Here is an 18,919-nt window from a genome sequence, read left to right on the forward strand (position 1 = left end):
GGACGGTACCTACCGTCTGGAAACACCAGACGGACAACCGTTGCCTCGAACTTGGAATGTAGATAACCTTAAGAAATATTTCTTTTGAATGATGTAAAGTAAAGAGCTACTTAATAAAGTTGGCACTTACTATTCAATTTTGTATTACGAGGGGCATGCCGTCTGTACCTTTACAGTCGGCTACTCTCCATTGAGTTTCACTCTTTATCTTTACAGGGGCATGCCGTCTGTTCCATTACAGTCGGCTACTCTCCCTCGAGTATTTTACTCACAATACTTAGCTAAAAAGTTTAGGGCCTGGCCGATCCTGTAACTAACAGGCGGCTACCCTTCTTTTACTTAGCACATACGTTCACCAAGAACATACCAAGGCCACTGGCCGAATGATCAGACCAGGCGCCTAGTCAACTGATCTAACTTTTAAAAACTAATCCGACCTGTCCCAACATTATAGCAGGCGTCCGGCGGCATCCATTCGGATGAAATTCGTCGCAGAGAGCAGCTCCCTTTTGGGTGGAACATTGTTCTATAAACTAATTACACGGCACCTATACGACTGTCCCAAAGGGCAACCACGTAGCCGTTTTTGAGACAAGGATAACTCTATCACTAACCAAACCAGTGGTAGCAGTTGACATCTGAGTCAGATGACCGCCTGTATTACTTGGGATAAATGCAAGGGGTACCTATTGAGTTAATAGCCAACAAACATTGGCGAATCAAGGGGTCTAGCCGGCCTACGCCGCCTGGTACCTCTACTTCTCAAACAAAAGTGACGGCGACTGAGTAACTCCAAAGTTAACTCATAGTCACTCCTTCAAATTTGGTATGGAACCTAAAAAGTTTGAGTCGTCCGCCTGTTTTATACAAACAAGGGCACTCGAACCCCTATTCCTACTGGATAACCTATTGAGTAAATAGCCAACAAACATTGGTAAATCAAGGGGTCTAGCCGGCCTACGCCGCCTGATACCTTTACTACTCAATCAAGATTGTGACGAAGACTAAGTAACTCCTATGTTAACTTAATAGTCACTCAAACTTAGTACTGAGCCTAAAAGGTACGAGTCGTCCACTTGTTTTTAATAAACAAAGGCTCTCAACCAATACTCTTGCTAGGTTAACAAATAACAAATTAGAGGCCAACATTGGCAATAAAGGGAAACAACCGGTACCCGCCGCTTGTTTTCCTACTTAAATTCCTTGGCTACTTGGTAATTCTATTTACTTGGTCAAATTGAATAAAGAGTTCGAATACCGATTGATTAAATGGCCGACTGATCATCTATCCTGGAAACAGACAACCAGTCGTCCAGGGGCATAGGCGGCATACTTACTATTTGTACCTGTCTTAACGTTCGGCCATACACAACAGTCTGTCTAGTGAGCAAATTTCAAATACTTAGACAAATTTGAACAAAAACAAAAAAATTTGATTAAAATGAGCCGGCCATAAAAGACCAGCAGAATATTCAAAACCCCGGCCCCCTGGCCGGGTAATTACAAAGCAAACGGCACGCAGGCCGTGAAAAAAAAAAAAAAAAAAAAAAAAAAAAAAAAAATATACTTAAAGCTTAAGAAGGGGGCAGTTCAGTATCAGCAGCAGCCGCCTGGTCAGCACTCTTCTTGCTGGACTCGGCCTTAGCTGCATCATCTTTTGATGCCTTACCCCCAAGTGGCACAAGCGCCACAACCGGCTCTTCCTCCTCCAACGCAACGTCCATCGCCTCTTCTTCAGCAGCCGCCAGGATCTGTTGATTATATATTTCCGAACACTGGCGGTACGTTCTTTCCCATGAGGCAAAGTCGGCACTGGGGAACAGTCGTTCCCAGGTCATGCGTTGGATTTGGGCGGAGTCTTCCACCATCTCCCGGACGAGCTCTTGTTTCTCTTGCTCGGCCTTGTCCGAGAGCTCTTGGGTAAGACTCTTCTCCTGGTTCACCAGGCGTTCTTTTACGTTAGCCAAAGATTTCTCCATGGCTTCGTAAGAGTGCATTTTCTGACGAAGGGGCTTCAGCTCGGCTTTAAGTTTGGTGACGGTCCCCTCCAGCTCGTCAACCTTCTTTTGGGCCGCCTCTAGCTGAGCCCGAACAGCGGCGGTCGCCTGCGCCTGATAATAAAGAAGATCAATGGTCAGTACTTCATTTTGGGCAATTTGAAACATTGCTTTATCACAGCTGGAGGCGGCCATAGCCTTTGCGGCCTTTACCTCTTTGTTTTTCCGATCAATCGGCTTGCGAAGGCTGTTGACTCGGAGCAGGGCCTAAGTACAAAGAAAAACAGGCGTCAGTTTCCAATCATAAGGGTTAACAGGCGTCCTGGAACTTCAAAAGGGTATACCTCAGCTAGGATCCCCGAAATTCCATCGAGGTCAAGGGTGCCGGCACCCTTGACCGCCTCCCTGTCAGAGGGAGGAACTACTTTAACCATTGACTTGGCTACCTCAACCAAGTCAAGTCCCTGGGGGCCGGCTGCATTAAGCAAAAGGAAAAACAAGTTAGACCTAATCAAGAAGGAAGCAAGAGTGAGTTTTTACAAGCAAGTGTCCATACATCTAGGCGGCCCCGCCTGGGTTTTTGAGGAAGTGGCCGGCTGCTTCTCAGCCGCCACTGTTTTCCTGGAAGACCCAGGAGAGCTTGCAACAGTCGTTCTCCGGGCCTTGGGGTCCGGCTGTTGCGAGGAAGAAGCCCTTGGAGTGCCAGACTGAAAACAAAAAGAGTTAGTATATGCATAATACAACTTAAAGGGGAAGAGTTTTCAAAGCTTACCAAGGGTGCTTCCTTGCTGGGGGAGTCGGCGTACGACTGCTTCATTAGCGAAACCCGCAGCATGGCCGCCGCAGTCTTAGATGCTGTTATTTTACTCATGGCGTCGGCTGAAAGAAATAAACAGCAAAGTTAGTAAAAATCCCAAGTAAACAAGGCGTGAGAAAACAGAGTATTCGTCAGGCCGGCTACCTCTAGAGCACCGACTGCCGAGGCCACAGGCGGCCAAGAAGTACTCATCATAGAGCCACTTGAAGCTCGGGACGCAGTGTAGGGGTACTTGCTCTCGTACCCCTGAAGTAGAGTTCACCCTAGTCTCTACTTTGAAGAGTCCTTTGTCTAGGATCTCTCTTTTAGCCTTTGGGGGAACAGGCGGCATGCTGCGGCCGCCTGCAAGAAGAGGCGGATCCCTGTTCCACTTGTTAAAACGTTTGTTCAGCTCCGTGTCTGAACTCTCGATAATAAGGAAGGTGTTCCGCCAATCCTTCCATTTGTTTGCCTTACCTCTCGTCATGAGGTAACCCCTGTGGCTTGTTAGTTGATACCAGCCGGTACCTCCCGACTTAGGGGTCCGGCTGAGATAGTTCATGTGGGCGAAAGCCTCAAAACTTGGCTCCACCCCGTTCAGTTCGCACCCGGCCACATAGCCGAGTACGTTTACCCAAGAGTTGGGGGCTAACTGCCATAACCCCAGATCATACCCATCTAAAATCCGCTGAACAGCCGGATGTAATGGGAAGCGCAGACCAGCTTTGATGGCCGCCACATAGCAGCCAAAACAGCCGTCACCATAGCTGGTACCAGCCGGCCAGACGACAGTATCTTCTGGATCCGGCACAAACAGTAAATACTCCGGGCCCATTTTGTGGTTAGCAATAAAGCTCGCCACGTTGTCTCGCATGGTTGCGATCCGGCCCCGGGGCACCCTGCAGTAGTAGGGGGTGTTTTCCTCTCTGTAAGAGGCGGACGGCTCTGCCCAATTATCCCCCTTCTCCACTGCATGGGAACTTCTCGCCTCTTGTAGGCGGTTATGTTTTTCTTCTGAGTCAGAAGAACTATGGTTAGAAGAACTATGGTCAGAAGAGCTGGAATCGGACTCGTCCTCTGACGAGTCCGAAGAGGACGACGCCTCCCCTCTCCTAGAGGGGCCCGCCTCCTCTCCCTTAGAAGGAGCAGAAGGTAAATTAGACATGTCCACGGTTAGATGAGAAGGGAACACCTTGGTCCCTCTCTCAGAACTGTCAGCTTGACAGTCGCCTCGTTCCACATCTGGCGCCTGGTCAGATGTTTCGCTAAGGAGTACCCTTTGGGAGGAGCCGTCTGAGTTTGATATTCTAGCAGTCTTTTTTGTTCTGGCCATCACGTTCTGCATAGACACAGATTCAGTCGGACTTTGTATAAAGGGCAAAGATGGGTCCAGAAAAGGGCAGGCGGCACTCCTAGTCCTAGATTCAGCCGTCCCCGGTGACCGGCTGATCACTAACTTAGGGCGTGTCGTGTGCTTCCATGGTGCCATTTCAAAAAATAAAAAGAAAATTAAGAGTAAGAGAACTGAGTTACCTGAACGGATGACAGTTGATGAAGTCCTGAAAGTTCGGGTCAGTCGGCTTGTCAGAACAGGCGGTAGGCAGAAAAAGTCCGAAAATGTCAGAGCAAGTTCAGGGGTCCGAATGTTCTCGCAAAAATTCTCAAATGTGAAAATGACCGAAGTCAGCACTTCCTTTTATAGGCAAAATGAGAAGGCGAAGGGTCGCTTCCGAATTCAAATTTGGGCGGGAGAGTCTCCCGGCCGTCTGCAAGGTGACACCTGTAACGGGCCGTCGCCTGTCACCGTGCGACACCTGTCACAGGCGACACGTGACCAGTCGCGTGCCACCTGTGAGGGGCAAATGATTAGGGGATTTTTATCCACCAAGCGCCGTTTGACAAGTGGACCAACCAGGTTCCGCCACGCGTCCTCCACGGACCACTTAAGACACGCCACGTGTCCACCCATGCCAAATGGGACAACCGGCCATCAAGGCCCATTTCAGTCTAGAAGCCCGATCGGCCCTAGGTTTACCTTAAACCTAGAGAGTTGCACGCTTCCCAAGGCTATAAATACTCGATTAATCCTCATTAATCAGGGGACCGAATACATTACGGGACACACTAATAACCGGCTGATCTCGCTAGCAAAGCAGATTACCTACATTAAATACTCTCACCTAGAGAGACCTTATTACTTTGATTTCTGTATTAATTACTCCTTAATCAGGTACTAACTTGACCGTTGGAGGCGGAGCTCTCAGGAGTCTCCGTTATTTTGCAGGTACAGGCGTCCGGTTCCAGTCTCGGAATTGTAGCTCTCCCGCAGGACATCAGAAAACCCCGAAACACCTATAATGGTAGTTTGAAAAGTTATATGCCAACTTTTGTCTATATATTATCAAGATATGTTGCACATTTATGATTTGATTTGTATTCAGTTATGACTCATGTTGCATAGCGTCGAAGATACATTTTGGTCATATTATGTGTATACATTGAGATAAAATCTTGCCAATTATACTTGAATCACTACACTTGAAGTGTGGGTTGTATGATCGTTTCCAAATTAAAGATATGATATGTGGCAAGATAGTGCTGTTAACACTTTTAATATTGTAATAGTATATAAATACCATAGTGTATGAGATACCCCAAAAGTGGTATAGATATCTGAATTATTACAATAGATGGCATATGATGTAAGAATAGTTATGATGGTACCAATGAGAAACGTATTCAGATATCATTGTCAAAATAGCATGTAAATTAAAATTGTACTTGAGGTATATGATGATGCCGGTATATGATGGAACCGATAAATAATGTATATGCATGATAGAATGGGACTAGTGAATAAGGGATCAGAAATATATGCCCATTTGGATGTCGATATGAAACTAAGATAATAAATCAAAAGTTTGTCATGGACTAGTAGTCCAATTAAAAAATGGATTTCTGAAATCCACACTGTACAGTGTTTGCATTTTTGAGTCTTTTATTTATGTGCATGTTTGAGTTTTAAATTTATGAATTACTCATTGTATGTATAGGATGTAGTTTGATGCATTACTCATTACATATATATTCTGTTTAATGTTTTATCATGAATTTTACATCTCATATTGCATGCATTAGGTCTATACAACAATTGTGTTATATGTGAATGTTTATGGTATGACGAGTTTATAATTATGATAAAGGCTTACAAGAAGAAATTTATACTCCGATGGGCTTATAATTGTGATGAAAGTTTATATGATGACGATCCAATAACATGTTATGAATCATGCATGAAAAGTTCCCGCAGAACTTATATACAACGTATTTAAATATCTAGCCCTACAAATTCGATATTATGAAAAATGACAATGTTGATATTATTATCAAACTCATGGAGAGTATTGGTGACTAAGTTATTGAAATATCAACCTGAAGTTTAACCAAGTGAGAGTTAATCGATTTTTATATTCATTGGAAAACTCCCGTATAAAATGCAAAATGTCTAAAGAAGAATAGTAATGAGCTATATTGCAGTAAGGATAATCTTCTTATGGTCCAGAAGAACCATGAGTAAAGTATATAATAATTACTTATGTTATATATTACTAATTCATATAAACTTAGATAATGATATCAAGATATCATGAGTTGCCATAAATTATCATCAATATTTGATTATCAATAGCTACTTTAACGACCTCCAGAAGTAGGTATAATTTTGATGGTAATTAAGACAACTTGAAACAAAAATGTCATATAAGATAATAGTGGTAAACTCAACATAGATATTGTTCTCACAAGTGTGGAGAAATGAAGATGTCAGCTCACAGTGAAGATTAGAAGATTCAAGTTTGATTATATCAAGGAGGATCAACTATCAAGTAATGATATTCAGCTACAAGTGTGAAGTTACTAAGCATTGGATCATTACGTTGGAAGATCTCAAGTTATACATTCATCAGGGGGAGAAAATACGCGCTGCACTCTTTTTCCCTTAACCATGGTTTTGTCCCACATTGGGTTTTCCTGGTAAGGTTTTTAACGAGGCAGCATGTCAAAGGCGTATTGCGATAGTGTTGTACTCTTTTTCCTTCACTAGGTTTTTATCCCATCGGTTTTTTCCTAGTAAGGTTTTAACGAGACACACTATTCGATAATGGTCATCAAAGGGGGAATGTTAGATAATATATGTATTTAGTGGATGTCCATTATACCCTTATGATTATTCTAGGATATTCTAGATATACTAGACTTATTATTTTACAAGGAAACCCTAATTGTATCACATGTATATATACATATGTACTCCCACATCATTCAATAGTAAGAATATCGATCTATTCTCTCCCCCACTTTTCCTCTTTCTCTTTAATTTCATAACAATTAGTCAATTTCGTGAAAATGTTTTATTAATTCTATTTCTATCACTTTAAAACGAGAAAATAAAAGTTTATCATCAAATGACAAAACGATAAACAAATCAACAACTTTCTATTAAATACGAGTGTATAATTGTTGATATAATTACGAAATTAAATTGTCATACTTACTTAACAGTTTTATTAATTTTTTTACGATACTTCTACTTAATTAATAAACGAATTTTATTTATCAAGGTTATAAACTGAACCTCTCTCCTTTAGAAACACTACTAGGTTATCTCCGTGCGATGCACAGTTAAAAATAATTTACATTTCAGGATATATATGAACCACATTATTACAATTAATAATTGAAATAGTCAAAAGAACATTATTTAAGGAATGCATATTAATGAAATCTAAAGAAAAAAAATACATAGTATACAATTAGCACCAATGCTTCAAAAAATACAATTAACACCAATGTCATCAAAATTATTATCTTAGCTTCCACCATTTAATAGTTTGTATAGTAGTTTGTAGAAGCAATGTTGTCAAAGTACCCAAAACAAAAAATAAGGGAGTAAATATTTTTTTTAAAAAAAAAATAAAAATTATTGGCTGTTAATCTGAACTTACGAAAATCATTGAGCCAAAAATTGCGCCCTCATTTATCTGTGTGTAGTTGTGTACCCCTAAGCCTAACTATACCTTTCGAGATTGGGCCCATTAGAAGTCGACGTATTTTCAAAGGAGTGTGATTGGTTGAAAACAACGTGGAATATAAGTTTGTTGAAAACAACATTGAATTTAGAAAGTAACAACTCTAATAGTTCTTGTTAATACTAAAGATTATTGATTACGTAAATTCTTATAAGAGACGAGTGTATGATGAATCGAGAATGACTTTTTCGATTAATTGACAAGTTATTTGCCTGCATGTTCTTGATAATAATTATATAACTAGAGAATAAAATTATCAAGGTGAAAAAATTATTCAACATATACATTTTGAATTATTTAGAGATAAGGGGATTAGAAAACTCGGGGAGTATGTTGAATAAATTTTACTCTATATTTTATAAATATTTATACGTAAATAATATAATATTTCTAAATGTAACACAACTTAAATACTTATTGACTCAATATCCTCATCTGTATATGTGGCTCCATGTAATATTGATATAAGGGTGACATATATCGATGTGGCATGTAATACCTTGAATAATCAATGTTTTAATAATTATAATTCGGTATTATGAAATGACTTGTCTATCTTAGATCATGAGACAATCTCATGCATGCTAGAGTATGCCTTGCAAGAATGTAATCCTCTCTTTGTCTGTTTAGCAGTATCACAAATAATTGCACAAATAGTTAGAATATTAACTACCTAGCTATTACTAGGGTTCTATATCTGAAAATAATTGCACAAATAACAGAACTTTTTAGGGGGTTTCGGGGGTTTGGTGGTGGATTTCAGGGGTTTGTAGGTGGTTTTGGGGGTGTTGGTGGTGGGTTTCGAGGGTTTGGTGAGCGAAATGGTTCGTGGACCGTTGAGGATCTTCCTCCCAGCAAGAAAGCGATTGACAGTGGTTAAGTATATAAAATAAAATATACCGACAAGTTTAAAGTGGAGCGTTTGAATGCGCGTTTAGTTGTTCATGGCAATCGACAAGTTGAAGGTGTTGATTATAATGAAACATTTGCTCCTGTTGTTAAGATAGGTACGGTACGTCTTTTTCTTCCTCTTGTTGTTTCTTTTAATTGGGGATTGCATCAGATGAATGTTCATAATGCTTTTCATCAAGGTGATTGGGATGAGGAGGTTTATATGCATTTTCCGGCGGGCTATGGTACTCCAGTTCTGAGGATAGTTTGCAAGTTGAGAAAGTCTCTTTATGGTTTGAAATAGGCTCCGCGTCAATGGTTCACTAAGCTATCAAGCGTTTTGCGATACCTCGGTTTTAAACCATCTTATGTTGATTTTTTACTATTCAGTTATGTTCAGGGTGGTGTCTCATTGCATGTGCTTGTCTATGTGGATGACTTGATTATTGCAAGTTCTCTCATGATGCTATTGTTCGTTTCAAAGCATATTTGTGCAAATGCTTCTATATGAAGGATTTAGGCGTTCTTAAATTCTTCTATATGATGCTATTGTTCGTTTCAAACCATTTGAAACTCCATTTTTGTTACCCAAAAGAAATGAATATAGATAGATAGGTTAAAACATACAAGGAATTGGAGAACGGTCCTCTACTGCACCAGTGATTCGAAGATCAGTGGTTGCCGTTAATCACGCTCTGATCGAACGATCATAATTCATCCACCAGACTTGGTTTTCTGTCTCCTTAGAACTCAAGGTTACAAAGGTACGATCCTATAGAACAGATCTTGTTCAAGTAAGGTCGTATCTTATTGTCTGCTTGTCTTGGTTGATAACACAGTATTTTGTTTGTATCTGACCGATGTGGGACTTTTTGTCAATTCAGTTAATAACATGATTTTACATTGTTTCATGTCTTTTCTACTTTCTTTGTTTCGTTTTAGATGCTTAATTTTCTAAATGACGAAGTTTCAAATTAGATGCATCACTTTCCATTTTGGTAAATATATTCTCTCTAGTTATCTCTCTCCAAAGTTGTCTAAAGTCCGTGTTTTACAAAATACAAGTAATACATCTAATATGAAACGGAGGAAGTATTTAAAATAACTGAGGAAATAACTAGGGTTTAACAAAATAAAAAGATCGAAACTACAACTACTACAAAGTGAGTCTTGAGATCTTGAAAGAAACAATGAAAAGATGAAGATGCAGTTGGTCTCTCGGGTTCATCCCTGTCTTCTTATGTCTTCTTATGTCTGATGGTAAGAGGCGAATTATATGATTGCATGATGCTTATCCTGAAACACAATTTCGTCTTCTCTTTCAATTCAATTTCTTAGGTCCCAATTCAGAACCACCGCAGGATATCAATTAATACAACAAAAGAAACAAGAACAAACCTTAACCAAAAGTTCAATCAATCAAAAAATGAAAAATAAACAATATATTGATATCTATGACAGGACCTTCTCATGAATCTCATCCTTCTATACTTAGCAAAATTCTCTCAAGTTTTTATCCGAATTCCCCAAAACAAACCTAAATTAACAATGATGTATCTCTGGAAACAAGGAAAGAACCGAATTTCACGAAATCGAAACCCTAACAAAACAGTGATCAAAATTCAATTCTGAAAATATCACGATCAAACAAATTAGGAAAGAAAGAAAGAAAAATGCCTAAATTCTAAAACTGAGAAGTGGGAATATGAAAAGTAAATACGGAGTAATCAATATCAATTTAAAGTAAATCAATTAACCTTATACAAGCAAAAACGGCCACTTTGGTTTTTGAAATGCCATACGGCAGCACCAACACCACCACCAATAAATCAGACTCCTCAGACACCACCTCATAGCAATGACGATCATTTCAACTTTTCAATTGCCAAACGGGAAGCTCGACAAACACCAATAAAACTTCCACTAATTTTGACAAAGTTGCACTAGTAGATCGAGCAAAAATGAGGTGCCAACGAGTCATTTTACACTTTCTTTGCTCCATAAAAATTGCAAAAGTCTAAAGTTTTTTTACCAAAAAGTTGCAATTATTATAAAACCGAGAAAAGATTTGAAATTATGTCAAATGCTTATAAATTCAAATTATCTCAAAATCTTAAGCGGTTCTCCCAACTACACCTGCCCGAATACAATAATATAAAATACGGCTATTTCACTAAATGCCACTAAGTAATTTCAAAATTCATCAAATGCAATCAATGTTTTCAAAATCACCAAATAACACTGAGATTTAGTACAATATCACCAAATGTCATTTCCGTTAATTGACCGTCAGTGTCCGTTAGTTGACCGTTAGTTGACCCCACTACTTGCCACGTGTCACCTTCTGATTTGCCCGTTTTAAAAATTAATATTTTTTTAAAAATAAAAAAAATTAAAATAATAATAAAAAAAAAACAAAAAACCCTTGAAACCACCCCAGCCACCACCCGCTCCCTGCCGTCGAACCCCGAAACCCTGCTGCCGGCAACCTGCACCCTCACCGGCAGGCGCGCCGGCGGCCGCCGAAGCAAGCCCCCCCCTCCCCTCCTCTTTCCCGTCGCGAAACCCCTCCCCTCCACTCACCACCAGTAATCAACTTCAGCTCGCATCACAGCCACAACCCCACTCATCTGCCAGCCCGCTATAATTGCACCTCCATTACAGCAGCCTATCGCTACCTCTCACCACTACTCACCACTCGCACCACAACGCTCAACACCGACCACCCCAATGGCCACAAAACCACCATTGCCGCCCAACAATAGGACAAAAATCAGAGCAAAGCAAGAAGCCCAGTGTCGAATTCGGCCCTTATAACCCCCCAAAATCCCTAATTGTACTTTGTATCTCCAATCTTTGAGGCAAATTCTCCTTTTCTAGATTCTAATTTAGGTAGATTTTCTTTAATTTATGTCTATGTAATTGTTTTCGATTGAAACCTTTTTTCAATTGATAATTTTTATCCCAAAAATTAATGATTGAAAGTCCAAACTTACCAAATTAGGTTATTTGATGATAAAGTTTTAATGACCTATGTAATTTGCCATTAATGTTCATCACAGCTTCTGCAAGTTTTGTCAAATTAGTGTGGTTGAGGGAGTGGTCATGAGGAGAGAGAGGAGATGAACAGTGGTTTTGTCGAAGGGGTTTCGCAACGGGAAAAAGGAGGGGGTTTCGCGTCGGGAAAGAGGAGGAGAAGGGGAGGGGGGTTGCTTCGGCGGCCGCCGGCGCGCCTGTCGGTGAGGGTGCAGGTCGCCGGTGGCACGGTCAGTGTTTGGCAGTAGGGAGTGGGTGGTGGCTGGAGTAGTGGGGTGGCTTCAAGGGTTTTTAATTTTTTTTTTTTTAATAGTTTTTTAATTTTTTTAAAACGGGCTAATCAGAAGGTGACACGTGACAAGTGGTGGGATCAACTAACGGACACTGACAGTCAATTAACGAAAATGACATTTGGTGATATTGTACTAAACCTCAGCGGCATTTGGTAAATTTTGAAAACATTGATGGCATTTGGTGAATTTTGAAATTAGTTGGTGGCATTTGGTGAAATAGCCGTATAAAATATGATATAATTTTCAAAAATTATATATAAAGTAATAAACATAGTTGTAGTAGATTCAACAAACAAAATTCCCAATGACAATCTACAAAAAAAAGAAAAAAAATATGTTTATGACTTGATTCGCAATTATAGTGCTTAGTACATAACATGGTTTTTAGGGCCATCAAACAGGTTGAAAACATGCAACCATTGTTTACAGAATTCAAAACTTGGCTGCCAAGTTGACATCCTAGCCGACTGTAGAACCACGAGCTCGAGAGCGTAAAGCATAAGGCTCAGACAAATGCTTCATATGAAATCCATGGGTTGGATGCTTAATGGTGCCAAGTGACTCGTCAAGTGACTCATCAAGTTGACAAAAATCACAGTGGCTAGATTTACCTGTGGACAAATAATTTACTTCGTAAATGAAGTTCATAACGAAATGTAAACATAACTAGTAATTTGAAGAATAAAGGCCAAAAATCTCAAATTTAACGATACGACATAGAGGCTAGCAAACATTATAAGAGCAAGAATTAGAGCAGATATAAACCAATATCTTACATGCTCAACTAGAGGCTAATAAATTTGCAACCTGCACTTTCTCGATTTAAAATTAAACATGATATTGATGCGGCATTGTAAAATATTAATTTTATTTGTCCGGAATCTCATTTTGTTCACATGTTAGCCCTCTTGCCCACCAACTACAAACCTAGAAGCATATCATGAGCAATGAAGGCCAATTACGATGCACGATCTCAAACACAATCAATATCTTACATACTTAACTAGCGATGGTAACAGATTTTTAAGCTACACTTTCCCGATCTAAAATGAGACCCGTCAACACAAATTGACACGACGTCTTGCACATCCACTAGTAGAAAAAATCAATTGCTGCAATCATATTGCAGGTATCAGCAAATATGTAACCTACAACAGCCTAAGAATCTAAGATGCTGAACAGGAAAAATTCGGAAGTTTGAGGGCAGAGAGAAGCTTCTTCTTACCTTTAAGGATACGACAGGCATTGACAACCCAGCGACCTGGTTCATGATAAAACTCCACAAAGAAGAGCTTGGCGGAAGAATTGACATCCCCATCACGAGCGGATTTCAGCTTAGCCGTGAAGTTTAGATGCATCCACATTGGAGGGCCGAAAACTGAGCAATCCATGGGCTCAACAAGTTCATAGTTGGTACGCTGCAAATAACACATGGAAATTTTGACAAGAATGAAATAGATGACACAAGAAAAAACTAGAAGCATGATGAAAAGGAGGCTAAGCTAAGTACGTGTAATAGAAAGAATTTACATACATGTCTCTTGTTGTAGTATTCCAGTGCTATTTGGGAGAGTTCAAGATTTTGACGACGATAGGCCTCTGTGTAGTCCTTTTGCGGATAACTTAAAATTAGGAAGTAAATATACAGGTACAGAATTAACAGAGAAACATTAGTACCCATAATATTAGCGTAAACTTAATATAATCATAAGAGAGGTGATAATCTGAGAGCTTTGAAGGTGTATCCTATCCGTGTATGACAAATATATCGTATAAGGGGTATAACCAAACAAAAAGGTTAAATAACTCACATTGATATAAAAGAGGAAATGAAATCAAAATTAAAGTTTCTAATTAACATAAATTTTAAATTATACTATGTGAACTTGTTACGAGTTAACACTTAACATAGTTGTAACTTGAATATGGGAAGTCCAGTCCTGTCCTGTCCTTACTTGTAAAATCCCTAGTATCAAAATTTTAATACTTGATAATCATGACGCGTTATTTTTGGTTAGGGCAGAAACAGTCATCAGCATAAGCAAGGTTATAGGAATGAATCATGATGCGTTTGCGTTAGGTTAGGGAATAAGCAGGGTTATACGAATGTTAGGTTAGGGAAGAAACAAACATCGGATAAGCAAGGTTATACGAATGAATCATGATGCGTTCGTGTTAGGTTAGGGCAGAAACAATCATCGGGATAAGCAAGGTTATATGAATGAATGGCTACTCCACTAAAGTCCTTTATTTATTTATTTTTTTTAACAAGAAGCAAAGAGGGAAGCATTATTACTCATGAACAGAATCAGCCATTGCTAAGCTATGAGCTACTCCACTAAAGTCCTTTATTATAAGCTCAAAAAAACAAATTAATGATAAACGAGATAACTTACACAAAGTCCTCTGGTACACCAGGATAAGGATCAGTTACATCACGAAAATCATCGTCGTCTTCAGTTGGACTGACCCAAGAAAAAAAAATAAAAATCGAAATTACTGGATGATTTTATTACTGGTAGAATAATTCAATTAAACAAAAAAAATTAAATTAACCTCGACCCTGTATTCTTCTGATTTTTCAGCGCCCTGGACCGTGTATCCTTCTGATTCATCTTCATCCTCATTAATTGAATTGAATTACAAACCCTAAACTCGTAAAAAATAAATTAAGCAATCAGATTAAACCGTTCTTAAAAAATAAGATAAGATAATCTCAATTTCAATTGAGCAAATTATGCAGCTAAATCATAAGAAAATCGCTATAATAAATCGAGGAAGAAGACCGCCATTGACATACAGTGGCGGATCCAGGATTTGATTAATAGGTTGTCCCATCATCGTCCATCGACCGCATATAATATCAAAAAATAGTCAAAGCTTGTATCATCGTCCATCGACCTTGTACTATACAAAACCTGAACTCTAAACCAAATCCCTGAAAGATCTCAACCTAAGTGTTCAACAATCAACACAAACTTGAATACACCTTTTTCGGGGTCTATGTCAATGCAAATCTACTTCCCTTGTACGGTATACATGGTCTCATGACAATTAGTCAATGTTTGTTCAAACAAATCTCGTGCTTTAAAACTCCAAGTTACCAGCATATATTCTACCTCAAAGCTTAGAAAGTCAGAAGCATTCATATCTATAAACATCATTTTCTATGGATGGCAACCATTACCATTTGAACTAAAGTAATTTAAATGAACTCTATAAGACACTCCCATACAGTCACATGAGAATTGTGCATAAGTCATTGAACAATGCTACCAAGACAAAGTTCACCCCTATTGGCCCTATTCAATCATCAACAGTCACCAATCCTTGATCAACTACCCATTAAGCTATAAAAATAACCCCTTTACACACATCTTATGCTAGGACTGGTCATAATTTAATTAGGAAGCTCAATTCAGCAAGCTATAGTTCATGTCAACTTACAATCAAAAACTCAGAAAAATAATCCAATCTAAGTAATAAATGATGCTCTAGAAATGAGTCAATGCTAGTGAGTTTCTCAAAAGTAGGAACTCAGCGGGCACTACATTGTTATTAATTTGCCTTTCTTAGTGCCCATGGCCTCACACAAATGCCACTCTATTTCTTAATATCTTCAAATATCTGGAGCGCTCATCTCAAATTAAACCAGAAAATAAACATTAAGTTATTTTGTCTCAGGTAATCGTACAGGGCTAAAGTAAACATTGCCCTCCTACATATCCAATCAGAGACTAGAAACTTCTTACCATAAATAAAGCTAGGTTCTGATCGAGCTTCTTCTACAATAAGACTCCAAGCAAAAGCACACCTGCAACTATCTCAATTAAGAGCTACTTAATATTCAGGTCTTAGTTGGGTATGTTTCTGGCCCCTGCTTCTACAAAGAAGGCAGTCAGATGAGATATACCAGAACACTAAACTTCTCATAAGTTCATTCGTTTATTTCACTAACATTATCATTTTACAAGTTCATCCAACATGACTTACATAACCCAGTGAGTGCAAAGGGAAACTCAAGTTATGAGGAAAGGAACAAAAGGAATTCCTAATCAAATCTAAATCATACAAGAAGGGTTCTCTCAAGGTTATTAAAACAAAGGTCCCCAAGTCGAGCAATTCTACATGTGGGTCCGCCTCTGCCTGCACCACCACCGAAACCACCCTCCTTCCAGAGCCACATGAGCGCAACAGACCCCCCGCCCCAGCCCCACCAACGAAACCGCCCGAAACTTGAATTCCCCAACCCGAAACCACCCTAAACTCCCATCCCTTTCCCCACCCGAAACCCCCACCCCTTTCCCTGACCCGAAACCGCCGTAGACTCGAAACCCCTACCCCTGAAACCATTCCCCCCACCCCTCGGAATTTGTGAATTTGTGTTTTTCCTATAAAATAAAATAAATAAACTACAATTCACAAATTAGCAACCAAAATTGACTCAATTATCAAACTAGACTCCAAAAATTACGTTAAATTCTTCGGCTATCTATAACAATAGTTCAATTATCCAACTTCGAAGAACCCTAAATTGAGAATATACTGACAATTAAACACACGATTAAGACTAGATTGTCAAAATTAATATTAGATGATTAAAGAAAAAGAAGCATCTAACCTTAGAGACTGCTTCAATGGAGGAGAGAAAGCTCAGAAGCCCCTTCAATGGAGAATTTCGAGTACGCTTAAATGGAGGAGAGAGAGAGGAAGGAGTACAGCGAGAAATAGATATAAAGGAGTACCAGAGAGAGGAAAGCGTGATTCGTGAAAAAAAATTAGTTTTATTTTTTTTCATATTTTTTTAATAAAATAATAGATTGTCCTGGGACCCACTATTACTACACGTGGGTCCGCCACTGTTGACATACCCTGCTTTTGGGTTTGTTGTTTCGCTTTTTTCCCAATTTGCTCTCATCTTATATAAGCCGTATTGTACATCTTTTTCCTTTGTCATACACTCATACAAGTAAGCGGAGTAACTCATAGATATTGTATGGGCCTTAAACATTTGGGCTTCTGATGCTTCTTACTGTTGATATAGATTAGACTTTCTTAGTAGCCCATCTAAACTATTCAAATTCAATTGAAAATAATTACGTTTCATATTATTTATGAGATATAAAAATTCTAACGTTGCTAATAATATAAAACGAAGGTACTAGATGTAATTAATTATAAATTTCAAAGGGTGGAAAATAAATTCTCTTGCAATAATTATAATGTTGTTGAACTATTGTATTGGTTATTTTACAATTATGTAATTTGTTATGTTTGCTTTATGGATAACACATTATGTTTTTATTTTTGCTTCATTGATTATTGTATTGTGTTGATATTGGTAATAAATTTAAACTCTTACCCTGATTAAATTAAATTTATTTTGATTTTCTATTGTCATTCTTTTATACGAATTGTGCAATGACTTGTTTTCTTAACTTTCGACATTTCCTCCTTTTTCCCCATCCAACTTTTTTTATCCTTTTCTTGGTCACCAAACCCCTTCCCATTGCTCAATATAATTTAGGGTTCTAATTTGTTAAATAATTGGGGAAAAGTGATATGTTGTGGATAAAATTAAAATGCAACAAAAAGTAATAAAGATCAAGAAAGATAAATTAACTTTAATTATGTAAGAAATAAAAAAACTACAAGAGAAAAGGATAAAATTTACTAGTTTGAAGCTCCAAAGTTGAGTACAATTACTGATAATAAGCGAACCAGTCTTGAAATCCTTGAAAAAAATTAGTCTACAACATAAGAAAAGACCAAGTGGTTAATACCCGCATGTATTAGATATTGGTTTAGTTATGTTGATATTATGTTGATAATATTGCATATTTGGATGTATATCCTTTAGGAGTTTTAGGCAAGTTAGGTTTCCTAATGTATTGTACTATATATGTCTTTGTGATCATCAATACAAGGTTAGGCCATTTTCTCCTAATATTCTTGAGTTTAACATGGTATCACAACCTCTGTAATTACTAGAGATTTTTTTTCGATCCTGGTTTGTTTCTCACATTCGTAATTTTTCTTCTTTATTTTTCTGCAAATTTGTGAGATTAGGGCTTAATTTTTTATTTTTTTAAAAAATTTTCCATATAATTGGGTGTAGTCGAAATTAGGGTTTCTATTCCCTAATTTCTGCTACATTTATTTACAAGTGTGGTGTGTGTTGCACTCGATTGGTCGAGGTTCGGTGTGTGGTGCGCCGTGGTGTTTGGTTTGCGTGCTTGAGGTGCGTTGTTGTCTGTTGTATGCTAGGCGGGTGCTTGTGGGCAAGTGCATTGTGTGGGTTGTTTCTTGCGTGTGGTTATTCGAATGCGGTTTCCAATTCGGGTACGATAACAGAGCAAATTATTTCTGATGAAAATAATTCGTTTACTCCTTTGAATTTGAGTGGGAGTTCGACGGAAAATTTTGGTCGTGGTCAACGTGAGAAACGTCCACCTTCGTGGATGCGTCATTATGTCACAAACACATACATTATGGAAAATATAAACCCCGCTTCTTCGTTAACTATCGCCCCTTCACAATCTCGTTCTCTAGGTAAGCCTTTCCCATAGCTTGTCATGTTGAATATAATAATTTTTCTTTGAGACATAGGTGTTTTTTGATGGCAATTACGAAGGGAAAGGAACCGTCTTTATTTAAAGAGGCGGTTAAATGTGTTGGTTGGCGCAAGGCGGTGCAAGATGAGATTGATGCCTTAGAGCGAGATGGTTTGTAGACCGTTGAGGATCTTCCTCCCAGCAAGAAAGCGATTGGCAGTGGTTAAGTATATAAAATAAAATATACCGACAAGTTTAAAGTGGA

The 18,919-nt window shown here is 38.6% G+C and overlaps 1 protein-coding gene across 1 annotated transcript; it reads right to left on the reverse strand.

The window, feature by feature from the left end:
* Nucleotides 1-12,413: 12,413 nt before the first annotated feature.
* On the reverse strand, nucleotides 12,414-16,868 carry LOC110734255. Its single transcript, XM_021914336.1, has 6 exons — nucleotides 16,722-16,868; nucleotides 14,657-14,749; nucleotides 14,497-14,565; nucleotides 13,635-13,722; nucleotides 13,326-13,518; nucleotides 12,414-12,711 (listed from the first exon to the last, which is right to left on the reverse strand). Exons 2-6 carry the CDS (start codon nucleotides 14,725-14,727, stop codon nucleotides 12,560-12,562), a joined length of 573 nt encoding a protein of 190 aa, XP_021770028.1. The 5' UTR covers nucleotides 14,728-14,749; nucleotides 16,722-16,868; the 3' UTR covers nucleotides 12,414-12,559.
* Nucleotides 16,869-18,919: the final 2,051 nt, after the last annotated feature.

The sequence above is a fragment of the Chenopodium quinoa genome, unplaced genomic scaffold (assembly GCF_001683475.1).
Source record: "Chenopodium quinoa cultivar QQ74 unplaced genomic scaffold, ASM168347v1, whole genome shotgun sequence".
NCBI lineage: Eukaryota > Viridiplantae > Streptophyta > Magnoliopsida > Caryophyllales > Amaranthaceae > Chenopodium > Chenopodium quinoa.

Bases quoted from the DNA above. Each gene is read 5' to 3' on its own strand.
- LOC110734255 (XM_021914336.1), bottom strand. From the start codon at position 14,727: ATGAGGATGAAGATGAATCAGAAGGATACACGGTCCAGGGCGCTGAAA. The intron at 13,723-14,496 runs GTAAGTTATCTC...CCTAATTTTAAG, and splicing joins GGTGTACCAGAGGACTTTGT to TTATCCGCAAAAGGACTACA. The intron at 12,712-13,325 runs GTAAGAAGAAGC...ATTTGTCCACAG, and splicing joins TGCCTGTCGTATCCTTAAAG to GTAAATCTAGCCACTGTGAT.